This window comes from Anser brachyrhynchus, assembly GCF_964034855.1.
Source record: "Anser brachyrhynchus genome assembly, chromosome: 2".
Classification (NCBI taxonomy): Eukaryota; Metazoa; Chordata; class Aves; order Anseriformes; family Anatidae; genus Anser; species Anser brachyrhynchus.
Genome location: NC_137695.1, coordinates 156,614,839 through 156,634,357, shown reverse-complemented (window position 1 = coordinate 156,634,357; position 19,519 = coordinate 156,614,839). Strand labels below are relative to the sequence as shown.

Sequence of the window (19,519 nt, the reverse complement as noted above, 5' to 3'; positions counted from 1 at the left end):
AGGCAGCAGCTCCTAACCTGCTGCATGAATGGTCCCACCTCTGCCTCACCCATCTCCTGTTTGAGCAGGGCTTGAGCTGTGGCACCTCTTCACCATCAGAACTGTTCCCGTGGCAAGCAGCAATGGCCTTGCTTTGGTCCGCCAAAGTAACAAGAACCACTAGTTTCAGGTGACAGTAGGGGAACAGTGGTGCGATGGATTTGGGTCCAGCATAGGATGGGAGAGGTGAGAGATACCACACATGGCATCATTGAGGGTTCCTCCAAAAAGACTGGAGGCCATGGATATGGGGAACCCAGACAGAGGTGCCTGTCTTTGTGTGCAACCCTAACTTTTGTGCCCGTGTGTTATCTTCTGAAACCTTTGAGATGCCAGGGTGCATCCACTCCAAAATCACAACCTACTGCAGCTATACCCCTGCTAGCTTTAGCCCTACTAATTGGGGAGCTGCTGGTGCGGTGCTCTGCACAGATTATAGGACCCACTGAGCAAGAAGGTGAGTTGCTGTGTGCTGTCACTTGGCAGTGACAACAGCACCGCTATATCTGCAGTTGGGTTTGATGTTCATTTTCTTCTAATTTGCCACTCACTGAAACTTAGAGCTAGTCATGATGATTGGTCCTGTCCTTGGACTCAAGCCCTGCTGCACCGGGCTCTGTACCAGCGTGAAATTCAGGGTGATTTTGAAAAAGTGTCTAGAAGACCACAGAACTAAAGCTCCATTTTCAAAAGTAGCTTTTGCACTTAGGAGGCTCGTTTTCAAGCCAAGTAAGCTCATACCTGCCAAATACGGGTTTGGAAAACAGGTTGGTTGGGGTGCGAAGTCATTGAGGAACGTGTGAAAAATACGCCTTTCAGGACAACTTAAAGAAAGGATACAGGTGCTTGGTAACTCTGAGTCCTCTGGCGATCTGCCTCCTCAGCTACATGCACACAAACTTTCCATGGAGGATTTTTCTATCCTGTTATCCCCAAGGGAGCAAGTCACCACCTGAAGTATTAATGAAAGCTGCAGTTGGTGCTGGTCTGCTTGTATATAGAAGTTGAAACTGCTTTTTTTTTTTTCTTTTTCTTTTTTTTTTTTTGCATGCTGACTCATGTGGTGCAAACTGCTGTTGATATTCACAGGAGTGTGGTGAATACCTGCAAAATATGGGAGTAAGTAATTGCCCTAGGGAAATTTTGTCGTTTTGAAACAAGATGTGAATGATGGCAACAAGTAATAGGATGAAAGGAGAAGATACTGTGATAGTAATAACAGTTATGTGGTTTTCCAGGTGTCTTTACTACCAGATATTGGATTTCTTTTGTTCAAGAGGTCAGTGTATAAAGCCAAGTTCTCCTAATAGCTGTCAGTTGTCACCATCACTGCCTAGCTGAAGAGCTTATCCCAGGAAAAATACTGGCCTCATGGATTAATTTGGGGACAGCTTTTGTGTCCAAGAGGCTGTGAGGAACAATGCCTGGAGACATTTTTTGGAGAAGCCAAAAAATGCTAGTCACAGCTGGCACAAATGGCATTGCAGATGGGGAAGTGGGTGATGAGGTGAGAAATGGGAGCTGGGAAAGATGGAGCGGGGCTGTGTGGTCATGAAAAGCTTGAAGATGCTTTGGGAAAAGGAAAAGCCAGCAGAGAGGGAAGGGTGAAGTTCTTGGGGGTATTGAGGTGCTCCAATTAACACTTGACATTGATTTCCTTTGATGTTTTTTTTGAGATAGGTGAGGATATCCCACCTGAATGAGGTGGCTGGCATCTACAGAGCATCACAGCTTGTGTGAGTGTCATTTAGAACAACTACAACTTGATTGACCTGCCCTGGGGTGCCAGTGGGGATCAGACTTGGCTGAGGGCTTTCTTTATGCTTTGCTTGGTCACAAGGATCTAGATGCAGGATGCGTTTTCCATTCTGAAAGAGTCTGAAGCTACACATTTGATTTTTTAAGCCTCCGGAGATAAGCACTACCACAACTGTTCCCTGGCTATTTGCACCGCACAGCTAACAGTGTAATATAGTCCGGGACAACGTAAGAGGTTTATGCTGCTTACAGAGCTGCAATATAAGCAGGGCTAAAGCATGCTAGCACAGCCTTGCCCAAACCCACAGGTTTTGTGTGCTCTCTGCCTTAGGTTTAACATCAGCCTTGTTAGTAGCACAGCTCTTTTGAATGGCTACCAACAGTTTTCAGCAAACTTTGGGGTTAAAGCACTGGTGAGAGATTTGAATTGTTCCCACTGTTCTGATCTGTGGAGGTACTTGGCTATGGAAAGTCCTACCTCAGCAGGATTAGACAACATCAGGGTAAAAATGCTAGACATAAAGTTCATGGCACCGAAGCCAGATCATCGATCAATAAATTGCAATCCTAACTCTCCGAGCCCAAATACTGCTTTATGACTTCAGCAGGATTTGTGGATACCTTCCAGTTTGGGGTCTTGAAAACACACCTCCAGGGAGGGAAGCTGCTGTTGCAAGTGTGTGGCACATACCCCGATGCTTCTGTTTTCAGTCTGAAAAGTGGGGCCGAGCCCTTCCAACCTCCCCGGAGCTGTTCTCTTGGTTAAACCACACTCAGGGAGTACTAAACGTTTTTTCTGTTATGCGTGTGATTGAGAAGAGCAAAATCACCTCAGGAGAAAAGGAACCGCCAAATCCCCTCTCCCAGCCACATCACAACGTCACACTGAAGAAGAATTTTGACTGTGAGCACAACTCCAGGCTGTCGTGATGCTCCTTTGCCGTCATTGCAACGCCGCGGCAGGCGTGCCGCTTCCACTCCCGATTGTGTATTTTGAGCACGTTTCAGTAGTGCTCTGAGTTAACGTTTTTTTTTTCTCTTCCTCTACGGTGCCAGTCATTGCCTTTTCTTCATTTTAGTGATTAATTGCTCTAAATACTCCTGCTCCTGGACTGCGGGAGTACAATTTCTGAGCTGTATTTCATTTGAACTTGCTATGCAAGTACAAGCGAACTTGGGGGAGTGCACACACCCACGTATTGCTAGGTAGAGATGGTTGCCAAAAGGACACCAAGTAAAAGAACAGTTAGTTCTTAAACAAGGGTATAATCTAATAAGCCAAAAAAGAGAAAATTACATATTGGAATCTTCAGTGCCTTCCCCCCCCCCCCCCCCCCCCCCCCCCCCAGTTTTCCAAATTACAGCTAGTACAACCCCTGACTAGAGCAGTGATTTAAATATATATAGGCATCTGTGCTTCTAAGAAAAGGAAGTGTGTCTGTTTGGGGAGCTGTGCGGAATGAGTTGGTGGATCTCAGTCCAACTTCTGGCAGCCAGGTTTTCACATCACTCAAAGCCACCCCCTCGCCCAGCCCCCCTGCCGGGGCTTGTGCCAAGCTCTTCATCTCTTCCCCGTACGATGCCACCTGCCTTAGCACCTTCCGCCCAGATGGCGTTTCTCATTTTTGGTTGGGGTCCTTCTGGGCTGGCGCTGAGACACGCCGATGGCCTGTCAACCCTACGTGTGCAGCCAGAGGCTCACACAAGTGCATCTCTTCTTGCTCTCCCCCCTGCACGGCCTGTCCTTCACAAGTGGGATGCCAGCTGCCATGGGCTCTCATCCTACCCCTATCCCCTTGCATTAGACACATTTAGCCAGCCCCATGACCAGTTTTCCCTGGCACGTGGCATCTTTTCGGCATGCCAGCTGGATGGCACGGTGCTCTCTTGTGTTAGGACCATGGTGCATCCCCCATCATAGGGTGGATGTGCTGGTCCCGTGTGCCAGATGTATCAGGAGCACGGGTATTGTCTGGGATGTGGAAGGACAACACTTAGCCTTTCCTATACCCTGGCTCTGTTTTTCTACAGGCAAAAGGCTTCAGGACGTGCAGCGAATTTAGCAGCCCAGCATTAGAAGGTTATTTCGTGCTGCCTGGAGGTTACAATTTCCTCCTCAATTCCTAGGTGGAAAATCCATGGCTTGCTGCTGCCCTCCTTCATCTGTTCTTAGGATGTCCATTGCCAGGCCCCTCAATCTGGTCTTGTTTATGTGCTGCCTTCCAAACCTCGCTGTGCGAGTTATTTCTTACAAATCTGTCTCTGTGCCTGGGTGTATTTAGTTGTTTAGTGATCCTTCTGTGCCTCTTGAAAAGCACAACGGCCCTTTCTGATGAAAGCGGCACTCTGCAGGCTGAGTGCTTTTACCTTGACTCGACAACTTAAAAGGAAATGTTAATTGCTTTAGTGGTGTTATTGTTGAAAAACGCATGCTGGGCAGCCTAGCTCGGAAAGATGAGTCCTGGTGCTGATAAGGGAGAGAGCAATCTCTGCAAGTCTGTGAAAAGTCAGTAGTGCCCAGGGCAAATTCAGAAGTGGAATGGAAATACCTTGGTGATTTGCTTTCTTGTTGCTTTTGTCTGGAGATGGCAGAACTGACTGGCATCTCAGGGCTGTGTTAACTTCTGTGCTGCTTTGTCACAGGCTCTGAGCTTCTTCAGCGTGCTGCTTGTGCTGCTTTTTTCTTCTGTGGCGAGTGGCCAGCTGGAATGGAAATGCAAAGGGGAGAGAGAAAAAGAGACTGTTGTGAGAATTGATTAGATACAGGAGTCTTGAAGGACATGGGAAAGGTGCGTGCTTGGTTTTCTCCTAGATGCAGAGGTGCTGTGGATGGATCAGAACCATCAAATCCAATGTGCATCCAAGCCTGGGGGATTAAATAGGTCAGAAAAAGGTGACAGCTCTGCAGGAACATGGGACCAGAGCCAGGGCGTACGACCCTAGAAATACGAGGGTGTCCCAGCTGGTTCCCTTTCTCAGTTCCCATTTGTCATAAGGCCAAATCAACATGGTCTTGTAGATGCTTGTGGTTTGAGATATAGCTGATGTGTCTTCATGTCTCAGGCTTGCTCTTTTTCATGCTCAGGTGCCCTGTTCCAAGTACTGAAACCTCTGCTTTTCTGGTACCTCTGCTGTTGTCTTTTGTTCTGCTTTGTTTTTCTTTTATTTTTGAACTCTTCCAGTTAAACAGTTCCAGTTTTGCATGTGGGCAGAACCGCCCCTCTGTTAACATCTCAACACCTAACACACATTTAGGCATGCTTGAGATCACAAACAGAGGTTACCGTGAAGCAAGAGGAGGTAGGGAGTGAACACTTTCTTCTACTCGTGCTGTTAAAGCTGAGCCATTTGACAGAAAAGGATTCAGTGAGGGAGAGTACAAGGGAGGGAGCATGCGATGCTGCTGCATGGTGATCAGATGAGGAGGAAGTCTTTGACCTCGGTTTTGGTTCCCTGCACCGATTCTGGACTTTTTATTTGAATAAAACACTGTAACAGTCATCACAGCCCCATTTTCCAAGTCCCTGAGACAAGGTTTTGAATTTTACTCTGCGAACTAGACACCTACAGCATAGGCATTACTGCACCTCTGTTGTGGGTGCCCAGGGGCCTTCCTGCTTCTACACTTTAATCTTACTGTGTCTCAGTTTCCTGCAAGTGCAATAGGTGTAACAAGTGTCTCCCTCTTCCCCTCCTTGTGCAGTCTATGCTGAAAAAGAATCCTTATCTTATTATGTTTGCACAGTATATAATATAGGTGCTTGCTTGGGGTTTCAAAAGCGCAGCGCAAATCCAATAAACTAATGCATTATTTACATTTGTGTATGCACCTGTTACTGTTCTCCAAATTCTTGTTTATTTTTTTATTTTTTTTTCTTGTACGAATCCGTACTTGTTCTCCCCAAAGAGTTTTTAATGGGCTGGCAGAATTAAGGTAGGCAGCCCGTAAAAATCCAGACACTTAGGAAAGAGCGGCAACCTTAATTATCACCTCAAGTTATCGCTGAGCTGTGTTACTGCTTATCCTACAAGGTGCTCTGAGCTGTGCTGAAGCAGCTGTAATAGCGTAGTTTGTAATAGCGGAGCTGTTTGGTACCAGGTAGAATCAGAAATGCCCCATCGCATGCTAAGTGGTGGTGGTGGTCTTCTGTATGAGAGCATGGTGGTAGCTCTCCTATATCAGGGAAATGCCTGCTGTCTTACAAACTGGCTCTAAATCTCATTTAATTAACAGTATTTCTATAACTCATAGTACAGCATACTCACAAAGATGGCTGGGAATGGTGGGAATAAAACAGCGCAAGAATCATCCTAGGGGACAAATGGAAAAGGAAAGAATCTGTGGTTCGCAGAGTGACAGATAAATTGGCTTGAGCTAAATGTCCTTGTTATTAACATAGCCAGTGCTGCGGGCTCCTTCACTGACAGAGCAGCCCCAAATTCAGCAAGAGGGCTGTAGCACCACTGCGCAGGGTGCAGAAGGCAGAGAATCTCCTGGCACACCTTAGCTGGGGGGATTGTGCAGGGGAGCATGGATGTTTGGTTCAAGCACATCACAGATCCAATCCCACTCTTGTAAAAAACGGATAACCTCATGCTCTGCAGGTTTCTAGGCAGTCACATTGTCCCCTACTTGTCTTTTCTTGCTGCACTCACTACCATTGCATTGTTCTGCTTTTTTGACTATATCTAAAGCTATACCTCTCATTTACTCCCTTTTTGTTCCTTCCCCATGTTATTTCTAGTTCATAGGGTTTCTACCCAGGATAAGATGCCAAAGGGTTATAGAGAAGGCAGCTGTTGTCAGAACTGTGGCTTGTAGGTGAACAATGGTGGATAAAATTAAAAAGTGCCAATTAATGCTTTTTTGAACTACTCAATAGCCTACAAAACTGGTGACTAGCCGGAGACATTCATAATATTCCCAGAAGGACCTGGGCTTCAGGTTTCAGTGGGAACTGAGAGTATTTAATCCGTGCACAAGATGATGTTTTTTCTTGTCCCGTGGCTTTATTTATGAGTAAAGACCACAGCAGATTGGTAACAGTGCTGTGGCAGAACGTGGCTGCTTGGGTTCAGAGCCACGGTTGCGATGGTGTCATTGGTTTGAGAGGGCTTCCCCAGATTTTCAAATCAATCTCTTTTATTGGGATGGTCTTTGTGCTTCTTCGTGCTTGTCATTACTCCAGAGCAAGCATTCAAGAGGCGGGTGAACTAAAAAGATAGTCCTTTGGAACTGGGTGGGACTTGTTTGGGACTTGTTATCGCTCTACTAATGGCTCAGTAGGATAGACAGAGAAGAACGGGTCCAAGGGAGAGGGGAAGAAATGGTGTTATTGGAAACCAGATGGCAGGAGGCCAGGATTCAGATCCTTTGTGATCCTTTCAGATCCTCCCTGACTCTAATGATGATGCTTTTCAGCCTCAAATTTCATCCTACTCCCAAGAAACGTTGTGTGCCAAAAGTGGCATATTCCCAAGCAAAGGGCCAGGGGTTGAATTGACACTTTTAATAAAAAAATCCAGAAAATTACTGTATATTCAGTATCTGTCCTAATTGCTGCAAGGGAATCCAGCTGGTCTGTGGACATTGGGTCTCCTGTATGTCTCCCAGGAGAAGCAGCAACTTTCTCTACAGCACCAAAGTTGAGCACAATCCCAGTAGAGTCACTTCTGTTCCTGAGGTGAGCGGGGGCTCCTTGATATGTCCTTACAAACCAGATGGGAATCCCAGAAGTGCACCCCGAGAGCTGCATCCTGAGTAAAACTTGAGGAAGCAGAGAGGAAGAGAGAAGAGCGAACAACTTGTTCGGCAAGTGATGGGGACGGGTCTGTCCTTGCATCTTTGCTTGATTTTGGTGTTGCAGTTCAGAGACTGGCTGCTGCCCATGCTCTGGAAGAGTTGTTGCTGCTAGGCAGCCCCAGAGGGAAACCTAAATGTCTGCCACAGCATTACAGCTGCTCGAGGAGGTCAGCTTTCTTGGACACTTGTGATCCAGGCAACTGCAAGAGGAGCCTGAGGAAGCCCTGCGGTGTTTTAAAAGCTGTGGATGCAGCCACAGGGATCCTGGACATTGGGGGAGGCAACCGATGAGTGCTCCCCCAAACCATTCCCTGGGCTGCCCATGTAGGAATTTCATTACAAAAAACTTCAGGGAGCCCAGCATCGTGCTTCAGCCAATTCAAAGCCATCTAATGCATTTTCCAATATCCTGTGAGCAGGAATAATGTAACTGTAGTGCTTTTCCTTTTATCCCCGACATTCATCACAAAGACGAAAGCAATGGTGCTGTGACTCAGCCAACCTGAACAAGCCTGACACTTCTTCTCTCTGATGGGCTGGGACTGGGCTACGATACAGAGTCATTTACTCTTAGCTGGCTTTCAAGCAATAAGGACTTCAGAAACGTCCCCGGTGAGGTAAGGATGAGGGCACTTAGCAAAAGCCGGTTCTTATCGAACTGACAAAAAAACTGTAAGAAGCTGATTCTTTATGGTAAAAACCTAAAATCAACACAAAAAAAAAGACGGGGTTGGAAAAATGCCTCATTCCAAAGTGTGGTTATCCATGGTGAAGTGCTTCTACAAAAGGCCTCTTGGGACTCCCTGTTTATCCCCCCTCAATGACTTCTAGACTCGGTTTGCTCGATTTTCAAGTCAACATTTCTTTTTCCAACGACCAGACATGTGAACTCAGCTGGGTTCTGGAAATCAAGCAGTGCTGTCTCACTCCTGACTGCCATCTCCAGCAATATTCTGCAGTCAGCACATGGCGGTATGTGAGCCCTTTTAGGAAGCAGTTCATTCCCCACCATAGTGACCCTATGGTGTTAAGAATATAAAAAAACTGATCCTCTAAACAAAGTAGGAAGAGCTAACTTAGGGATGTGCCATGTTGGGACAAAAGGGGCTGCTCCTTACATTGACACAGTGGTGACTGCAGACTTCCACCTTTTATTCTAAGTTCCCACATTCATATGTAAAGTCACTGGGGTGAGAAGCTGATGAACCAGTACCTGTTGTGCAGTGGGGAGGAAGAAATGTCCACATATGCATGTCTTTTCCCTCTTTCGGGAGGGTCATGTGGATTCCCTACTAGAACCTCTAGGTTGGGGTGTGCTCAGAGAGACCCCCCCAAAGGGGAGCATGTAAATGGGGCATTAGACTTCCACTTGTATCTTTGGGATTTTGGGTGGATGTCTGGGCTGGTTTAGGTCTTGAACAGCGTTACGGGGAGGGGATGAAGGAGAACTGACTTCTGTGAGCTGTTTCTGATGCAGCTCTGAATCCATCTGGTGCTTCTGGAGGCTCTTGATCCCAATCCTGCTTCCAGGTTTGGTTCAGTTAACTCCTTCCATAAAACCACAGAAAGGCTTAGGTTGGAAGGGACCTCTGATGGTCTTCAGTCCACGCCTCCCCTCAAGCAGGCCTGGTCCTGGGTTAGGTCAGAGCCTCGTCCTGTTGAGTTTTGATCATCTCCAAGCCAGTGGGAGATTGCACCTCTTCTCTGCTTCTACTCCAGCATGTGCTGGGAGGTGTTTTTTTTTTTTTTTTCCCCTAATACCAAACTGCAATTTCTCTCTCTGCAATTTGTGACCATTGCTTCTCATTTCACGGTGCCCCTCCAGGTGTACGGCTCTCTGTGCCAAATAGAGGGGAATAATCTCTCTTGACCTGCTTGTTATGCTCTTTGTCATGCAACCTGGTATGGTTGGCCCCCATTGCTTCAGGGACACACCACTGAGTCCTGCTCAACTTGTTCTGCACCAGGATGCCCAGAGCTTTTTCTGCAAAGCTGCTTGCTAACTAGTCCTGATTTTCAGGCCCCTCGTGACTGTTTCCAGCACGTGCACTTCTAGGGGCAAGAGCAATAGGGCTGGGAATGCATCTGGATAAATATTAGAAAAAAAAAGGATGGGAGATCTTCAACCTGAGAGCTCTCACTGAGGGACAGAGCAGAGTTGCTTCCTTTTGTAGCTGGAGCGATGTTTTTTTCCTCTCGTAGTGTAGAGCTGCTAAAAATTTGCGCAGTATCAGTTGTAACAGTGGTGTTACGATTTGCAAACATGCTATGTTAAGCAGTTAGTGCGAGGCTGCACACTGGAGCCTGCAGTTCCTCGACTGATTTCTGCTGAATCCTCCTAGATGACAGACGATGCTGAGAGACTACGTCTGTATTAAATAAAATCTTTCTTTTTTTTCCAGGAAAGATCACTTTCCTCGAAAGACACTTCCACTGACGTACAGGCCCCGTGTTTGGCACGAGCTCCTAATTTTTAGCCTTCTTCATTTTGTGTTTCATAATTTCCTTCAATTCTTGCTAGTTTTGCTGCCTCAAATAAAGTGTTTACATCCTTCCAGTGTTTACTTACTGCTGCTAAGTCCTCACTATAGATCACTTTTGGTCAAATTGAATGTTTATTTGACTGTTTTAATCTCCCTTTCTTCATCAGTTCTTTCCAGTGCTGGCATAATTCCTTATGCCTGTCTTTGGATTTCCTTATCTTGTACAAATATTTATCCTCTCTTTCTGGGCCTGGGAGTACTGTAGAGAAGCAATCAGAGGTGAGCTTTCCCCCCCTTGTGTTTTTTTCATCAGAACATTCACTTCAATTATATTTCATCAGAGATTTTGGTTTTTAATTTTGCCTTCCCTGATGAAGGTGTGAATGCAAGAGTCTGTAAGTATTGCATTGAAGCTGAGACTTCTGAAAACCACATCTATGGCTTAGGTTGAAAAGAAGGAGGAACATCCTAACAGGCTGCCTTCATATTTCCCTCTGCTGGGGAAATGCCTTTTCCCAGGCTAAGTGTAACTAACATCAAGGACTGTCACAGCCCGAAGGCGGACTTGTGAGAGGGATGAGGAGAGCAGGGTCATAGGTTCACTTTTCCCACGGAGAGATGGGATGTTTGACAGAGCCCTGGTAGGCTTTGTGGTCAAGCCCTGCTGTGATCTTCACGAAAGCATCACAACTCTTTCCTGCTCCAACCCTGCAGCATGCAAGTGCTGCCTCTGCAATGGCTGCAGATGGGAGCTGGCTGACCAGAGTGGCACGCACTGAGATTAATTATTTCAGAAGCCAATCAAAATGCCTGAGGCTCTGATAGATTGTGCAGGAACTGCTGGAAAACATGGCTCCGGGGAGTGGGTGAAGCAACCTCAGCAAGCATCCCTGCTGGTACTCGCGGTTGTGCCTGGGATGGCTTGGTCAGGGATCCGGCCCTTGTGGGCATGATCCTCTATGCATAGAATCATAAAATCATTAAGGTTGGAGAAGACCTCCAAGATCTGGTCCAACCGTCCCCCAGCCACCAATATTACCCACTAAACCGTGTCCCTACAACTGGTAGCATCCCAAAGAGACACCACCCAGGGAGGTGGTGGAATCACCGTCCCTGGGGGTGTTCAAGGCAAGGTTGGACGTGGTGCTTAGGGACATGGTTTAGTGGGTGACATTGGTGGTAGGGGGATGGTTGGACCAGATGATCTTGGAGGGCTTTTTCCAACCTGTATGATTCTATGAGTCTATGATTATTGGGATTAACGTTTCAGGGCACGATACTCTTTTGCTCAGCCCCTGTCATTCTGTTTGTTCTCAGCTAGCCAACAAACTGCTGTAAAACAGATACCTGCCTCTCCAGACTGAACATCCAGGGGAAGAGGATGCTTATTTTTCAAACGACAGATAAAGGGGAGAGACGGCTGCTTCCCCCCCCCTCCTGATTTATCAGCACAGAAAGCGAAATGGAAACAGCCCCGTGGGGGGGCGAACTGTGGTTCCCGAGCTCCCCCCAGAGGCGCGCCTGCTCCCCGCCAGGCTCGGCAGGGTTTACAAGCTTTTTTTCCTTATTTTTAACCTCTTTTCTTTTTCTTCTCCCCTCTTCCTCCCCACAAGCCGTAGATAAGTGAAGCATTTCTGATCTTCAGCAAAAATGACCCTCCCTTCCCCCCCCCCCCCCATTTCCCTTCTTTACGGATGGATTTTGTTTGTTGAATAAGGCTCCCGTCACCATCTGCAATGCAAAAGATCTCCAGCCCCCAAGCCCTTGGGAGTACCCTCCCAAACTGATCGGCCAGTCATTAAGCCAGTTATGGATTCTGAGATAAGATTAAAAAAAAAAAAAAAAGCAAAGAAAATAATAGAAAACCCTCCAAATTTTGTTTTAAAGAATTTAACTGCTGTATTTTTTGGCTTTTGCTTTTTAGGAGATGCTTCAGGTTAAAAGAGATGCACAGGTGGATGAGAGTGTGCAAACACTTCTCATTTAGGCTGCCTGTTCCAGTACAAGAGAGGGTACAGAGGCAGAAGGGATGCTTGCACTTAGTCCTTTGAGGGATGTGGTTGCACTTGGGTTTTGCCTCTTGCAGTGTTTGGGCGTCCTCATATTGGATAATCCTGTTGACTCTGGGTTCCTGGCCAAACTGAACTCCCACTTTTTTGGGAGCTCAGTCCCATGTCTCTAGGTAACGCTCGTTCCTGGCTGAGTCCTTAGGACTTCTGCAGGTCTGGGGGATGTGCTTGATTAAGCTTGTGTTTTTCGTTCCATTTTGCTGGGGAATTTTGGATCCATTCCTCCTTCCATCCCACTCCTCTTCCTTTCCTCCCCACAACGGTGGCTTATGGCGATAAAGAAAAATGAGCCACGGAGAACAGCAGCATGAGGTAGACTGCAGTGTGGGGACTGTGCGGCCAAGCACAGTGGAGAGGGAAGATATCAGCATTAAAATGATATTTTGTAGGGTGTCTTTAAATTACATGAGTTTCATGTAAGGGATTGTAGAAGGAGATGCTAATGCTTTGGCAGTACTTATCTCCCAAGCTTGTGTTACAGTGGTCGGTTAACATTAAGGTGACATTTGGATGATCCCATTAGCCTTTCCGAGATGAAGGAGGAGAACGCAGAAATCTTTGCATTGTCAGTGAGGCCTTGGCCAAGACCCAGTGAATAAGTGAAATGAAGGTGAAGTGCATTTGGGGAGTTACGGGGATGTCAATCTGCTTGCAGTGAGTTCCCATGTCAGGTTGGTGGCTTTTTGACCATCCTTTCTCAGCTTGTATTTGTTTTGCCTGGCACTCCAGATACACATTCATTCACCCTTTGAAATTTATTACGTATTCAGCGGGGACATGCACAGACTCTATTGGATTTCTTTTTGGCACTTGGGCTAGATTTTTTACAATGGGATCCTTACTTACTAAGGATCATTTGCTGGCATTTCCCTCCTCATTTTATGCTGTTTCACTGTAGCTGTCGTGCTTGAGCATAGGCTACAAATCAGCCAGCATGATTCAAGACGCTTAACTGCATGTACTGGGCAGGGAGTAGAGTTTGAGGTGGTTTCTCCTTGTCTTGTGAGGAGTTTCTTCACTTGTTAGCAAATATTTTTACTCCACACTTGGTGAAGGGTGGAAGCCAACGGGAAATCTGAGCTCAAACCCTCAGTAATCCTGCCAGTGAAAAACTCCTGGAGGTTCCCATTTTATCTGTTACAGGGCAAGATGTTTTTTGGTAGAGACCACTCCATGCTGTAGGCATCATCCAAGGTAAACCTCTAAGCTGTCGTCAGGAGGTTCTCTTTCTGCAAGAGAGAGGATTAGGTACAGTTTTAGGTGTTATGTTTTTCTAGTCAGTGGGATTTATTTAGGATTTTCTTGAATGATGAAGACTGGAGCATGTTCTGCAGTGACTATATTTGATGTCAGTACAGCTCCCTGAAGGATCTGTACCATAGGATCACTGCAGCCACTGGTTAACGGAATAATAAGAGTGGACATCAGAGAGGCTTTGGCACCTGCTACAGTGAAATATCTGCCAGAGCAGGCCAAACCTAACATTTGCTAGTCTGGCATTTCTTGCCAACAAGCCTTCCCTTTTCTCCGTAACCGTGAAACTCGGAGGGGACAGAACTGGAAAGCCTTTGTTTTTCTTCTTTAAAGTATAATTAGTATAATTTCAAAAGTTTTGGTAAATGATAATGAATTAACAGGTTTTAAGGCAGGAATGCGTAAACAAAAATCAAATGTCTGGTGCCTAATGTAATACCCTGAATGCTTCTGACCTCTGAATGCCATGAGCAATAATGGTGTGCTAGATTAAAGGGACATCAGTACCATGTAAAACCTTTTCAGTATGTGCAGATGTCATTCATAATAAAATTTTGCATTCAAAATGTGCTGTTTGTTAGCTGGTAACTTGTTAAATTTGACCTGCTTACTGACTATGAAATGCCTATAAAATTAAAAAAGCAAACCTCATTGAATGTGTTGGTAAGTAAATACAAATCTTATTACAATCTGGTTAGTAGACATTTAATAAAACTCAGAATCTAAGTAAATGCTGCTTTACTTTTCATTTGGAAGATTATAAGAGAGCACAAAACGTTGTGGAAAATAGACTTTTTTTTGGACATTCTGTGTTTTATCTCAAGAAGGTTTTAATATCATAAGTCACTAGAAAATGTACACTGATGTATTTATTTTAAATATATAGTCAAATACAGGTTCAAGATGACCAAAGAATTCCACAGGAATGATGCAGAATTAGGTCTCTGTTGATGTTTTGTTAAGGTAATGATTTTTCATTTTTACTTTCCAGACAGTGAGATTTCAATAAAAGAAAGTGAAACTGAAGAACAACAATGACATCCACATTCTGATGGAATTGACTCAAATAATCAATTCTCTTGTCTGAATCATTCAACTTTTCATCAACAGATTCATTCCTCTTTTTTTCCCTTGATTTGACTATTCAGAAGTGCCACTACTTTATCATAATCGTAAGAAACCATTTTTAGTATCAGCAAAGTGATATTTGGTGGGAAGAGGAAACAAAATTGTGAATCCTAGCAAAGACAAACAAAAAGATTTTTTTTTTCTTCTACTCAAGGTGCTGCTAAAGTGTTAGGTGAAAATTATGAGATATTTAAAATTGAAGCAATACTTGCCATCTCTTTTTTCAATTAGGAGCAGCAGTCACAGTCTAACTTCCACCCCACACTCTCAGCATTTCTCATCTCTGGTGAATCGTGGGTCTCCTTTAGAACTACCTCCAAGCTCTCGCAACTTGGTAACAGGATGAAGCTCTCCAACTGAAATCCACATAACCCTCATTTAGCCCTCATTTGTTGTTCTTTCAGACTTCCATCTGCTGTAATATCTGTTGAATACTGTCTGTTGACAGTTATCCAGTGAGGAGGAGGGTGGATTTGTGTGTATGATGTTCTTAGAAGGATTTGGGTTCCTGCAACACCTGAGTGTGGGACTCACTTCTGAACAGGAGGAAGGAGGGAATGCCTGAATGTGCTATGAGCCAGTCACACACGTGGGACCAGTAGTCCTAGAAGTACTTTGTGCTGACATCACGGCTTGAAATATAGAAATGTGAATAATTTGTTACTGATTTATTGTCTTTATTTCTTGGCATCATGTGCCTAGGTCAAGTAGTGTCCCAGGCCTTATGATTGCATCTCATGGAGTCCTCTCCTGGGACTATAGCAGTAGTGAAGGGGCCTGGGGGCTCACTAAAGCTGCTCTGTGATTCAGGAAATGTTCTCCTGCATGCAACAAGAGCAGCCTGTACCCACAGCCAAATTAAACTAGTGTTGAAAAGCTGGAATAACGAGGTTTCTCCTGGAAGCCAAGTGAGAAATCAGAGCCACTGATGTAGCCACACTGGTGTTGTCCTGGCTTTATCTTTCTTTCAGGAAGCATTGAGCGGGACAGACAAACTCAAACCTTCATGGGAGTCCTTTTCTACCCCATGGATGGAGATGACCTTTTGAGAAGAGGGAAAAAAGCCTTTTCAAACAGGTGCATACCTATCTTTGAAAGCCTGATGTAATGGGTAAATTTGGGGTAGAGGCTCTGTTTTTTCCTTCTCTCCTTTGTTTTATTGGGTCATTCTGAGCAAGTGGCTTAAATCTGCTTCCTCAGTTTCCTCCTCTAGCTGTAACAGTTCCTACTCATTGCCTTCTTTCCTCAATCCTTGGTGAGGATTATTTAGTTAACATTGGTGCAGATCTGTGGGAGGGAAGAAATACCTCTGAAATTGCTAATTGTTAGCCCAAGTGATGAAACGCTGTTGTGCGCAATAATTCATTTTCTGCTGGATGAATTGGCTAGTGGCAAATTAGCTAATGTTCAAAACAATTCACTCCGAGGTCCCGCTTAGCTGGGTTTATCAACCCTTGAATTATTGGCCTAGCATATTGTTACGTATTACACAATGAAGCTATCGAATATGCATCGGCAAAGTCTCTATTAGCAAGACAGGATGGGTGTAATACTGTAAGTTGCAGCCAAGGCCAATTACCATGCGAGAATGCCTCTCATGTTCGGTCGCTGCCAACCATTTCAATTGCACATTAATGGCGTTTACTCCTTTAAGTGGTTTTGCCATCCTGTCCCCGGCTCCTTTTTCTCTGGCAGTGCTACATGGCTGTAAGCAGTGATGGGCATGTTCAGAGGTTGTTTTGGCTTCAAGGGGGGATTAATTGCTCTTTGAAGATGCTGATCTCCCTCCACTGACTATACAGGGAACCTGTCGTGATGAGATGTGTGAAGTGCATCGTTGCTGAGTCTCTATCATCAGGGTGAAAGGGGGAAATAATGATGACAATTTGCAGTGAATGGTTGACTCTGGGCAAATTAGACGGTGGCTTTGGCAGCAAAGTGGTCTTGTCACCTGCTTCCCAAGGCCTGGTGATCCCAGGCTGCTGTCCTGCCAAGGGGTGACTTGGGTTTCTCTGGAGCATGGCTGAGGTTGGGGCTTGGCCATGGTTGGCAGCACTCGTTGTTGACCCTACCACCTCCGTCCTTTGGGTAGGGTCAGAGTAGCAAGCCTGCTCTGTACTCATCTCCCCCACCTTTCCTTCCATCCCACATCATTCACTTCTTCAAAGCTCCTGCTGGGCTTCTGAGCAGAGAAACCCACACAGTCAGGTTTGTCCATATCAGCTTTTTCAAACCAATGTTAGATGACCTGTATGATGGGTCTTCCGCTGTCTTAGCCCTCTGGCTGCTGGTACAAAAGAGGGATTAGGAGCACATATGATCCTTCCAGGTATTCTGGAAAGATTTTAAGGATGCTGTCACAGCTACACTCACAGGCAAATAGAGCACTTTGGCTGCTCCAGGCTGTGAAGGTTTAATTGAGCTCTGAGAGAAGGCTTGAGGCTGAATTCAGTCTTTTTCTGATGGAAAACAAGGTCTTCTCTAAAGAAATTCTCTTGATGCATGCTTTCCCCACGTGTTGGCTCTGCAAACCTAGGACCGGCTCTGACCCAATCCAGAATGGAGTTTGTGCTGAGAAAGGGGCCATTTTCCCTGCTGGAGTTATCTTCTGCAAGTAAATAAACTATTTCAGGCTCTTTTCAGCTCCAAAAGCACTTGGAGTAATTGAACTCCCATTTTTTAATAGCTGTTTTTAATAGCTAGAGATCGTGTTCCTTAGTAGTATAAAGATGACATACTAATTTCAGAGCAGACTGTGGAGATTTGTCAGAGTAAAACCTTGTGGGTTTTACTTCTGAATTTTACTCCTGAATAAATAAATACTCAAACTCTACCGTGTTTTGACTCCCAGGCCAATTTCTCAGCCTCCTTACAAGCAAAGGTACCTAATTTGTCCATCCCTGTAAGGATTGTATTTGGAGATTCTAAGGGACAGATCTTATGTTGGTTACTTGGAATTAATTGCCCTGGATATCTGCATGGTAAACACCTCTTAAAGTGACTTTGAAAAATGCCTTTAGCCCTGTGTTCTTGTTGCTAGACTTGGCTAAAATATCCTCGTCAGCCAAGAGTCCATGGCTAGAAGATGGGTGTTGGGGATCTTCCGGAGATGGACAAAGGCTTTACCCCTGAGGCTCAGCAATCCTGTGACATCTTTAGGGAAATGTCCAAAAATGCTTCCATGGAAGGGGATCTTCATGCTGAGTGTCTTTGGCTGACTTATTTTTGCCTGTGCTTTGTGAGCAGGAGAATTTGTTTTGTTTTACAAAACGATATCATGGAATCATGGAGTATCTGGAGTTGGAAGGGACCCAGAAGGATCATTGAGTCCAACAGCTGGGTCCACACAGAACCACACAAAAATCAGACCATGTGCCTGAGAGAGTTGCCCAAATGCTTCTTGAACTCCATCAGGTTCAGTGCCGTGACCACTGCCCTGGGAAGCCCATTCTAATACCCAACAACCCTCGGTAAAGATCCTTTTCCTGATATCCAACCTGAACCTCCCCTACATCAGGGGATGGATACATATGGATTACATATGTTGCCAGGGCTCAGTATGGTTGTGTGTGTGTATATATATATATATATATATATATATATATATATATTCTTTTTTCCCCTGGGATTTATTTACTTTTTTTTTTTTTTTTTAATTAAGAAAGAAATACCAAAAATCTTTTTAAAAGGTTTGCCTCTTTTGGGCTCTATGGCAAAACCAAGGGTGTCAGATCACAGAATCACAGAATCGTCTAGGTTGGAAGAGACCTCCAAGATCATCTAGTCCAACCTCTGTCCTAACACTAACAAGTCCTACACTAAACCATATCACTAAGGGCTACATCTAAATGTCTTTTGAAGACCTCCAGGGATGGTGACTCAACCACTTCCCTGGGCAGCCCATTCCAATGCCTAACAACCCTTTCAGTAAAGAAGTTCTTCCTAACATCCAACCTAAACCTCCCCTGGCGCAACTTTAGCCCATTCCCCCTCGTCCTGTCACCAGGCACGTGGGAGAACAGACCAACCCCCACCTCTCTACAGCCTCCTTTAAGGTACCTATAGAGAGCGATGAGGTTGCCCCTGAGCCTCCTCTTCTCGAGGCTGAACAATCCCAGCTCCCTCAGCCGCTCCTCGTAAGACTTGTTCTCCAGACCCCTCACCAGCTTCGTTGCCCTTCTCTGGACTCTCTCAAGCACCTCCATGTCCTTCTTGTAGCGAGGGGCCCAAAACACAGTACTCGAGGTGCGGCCTCACCAGAGCTGAGTACAGGGGGACAATCACCTCCCTAGACCTGCTGGCCACACTGCTTCTTATGCAAGCCAGGATGCTGTTGGCCTTCTTGGCCACCTGGGCACACTGCTGGCTCATATTCAGCCGACTATCAAACAGTACTCCCAGGTCCTTCTCTGCCAGGCAGCTTTCCAGCCACTCATCTCCCAGCCTGTAGCACTGCTTGGGGCTGTTGCGCCCCAGGTGCAGGACCCGTCACTTGGCCTTGTTGAACTTCATGCAGCTGACCTCAGCCCATCGCTCCAGCCTATCCAGATCCTCCTGCAGAGCCTTCCTTCCCTCGAGCAGATCGACACACGCACCTAACTTGGTGTCATCTGCAAACTTACTGAGGGTGCACTCGATCCCCTCATCCAGGTCATCGATAAAGATATTAAAGAGGACCGGCCCCAGCACTGAGCCCTGGGGGACTCCACTAGTGACCGGCCTCCAACTGGATTTGGCTCCATTCACCACAACTCTTTGGGCCCGGCCATCCAGCCAGTTCTTAACCCAACAAAGCGTACGCCAGTCCAAGCCCCGAGCAGCCAGTTTCTTGAGGAGAATGTTGTGGGAAACGGTGTCAAAAGCCTTACTGAAGTCACGTAGATCACATCCACAGCCTTCCCCTCATCCACCGAGCGCGTCACTTGGTCATAGAAGGAGATCAGGTTCGTCAAGCAGGACCTGCCTTTCATAAACCCATGCTGACT

General features: G+C 45.8%; 2 protein-coding genes across 2 annotated transcripts in view; both read left to right on the top strand.

Annotated features, from left to right (window-relative positions):
* Window positions 1-17,767, top strand: part of TRAPPC9 (trafficking protein particle complex subunit 9) — a 556,529-nt gene extending 538,762 nt beyond the window's left edge. The window contains exon 22 of the mRNA XM_080582090.1: window positions 17,586-17,767. Coding sequence (XP_080438216.1) covers window positions 17,586-17,752 — 167 coding nt within the window. The 3' untranslated portion in view covers window positions 17,753-17,767. The remainder of the gene's footprint in view (window positions 1-17,585) is intronic.
* Window positions 1-19,519, top strand: part of KCNK9 (potassium two pore domain channel subfamily K member 9) — a 106,051-nt gene that overhangs the window by 23,306 nt on the left and 63,226 nt on the right. The gene's annotated exons all lie outside the window — the stretch shown is intronic.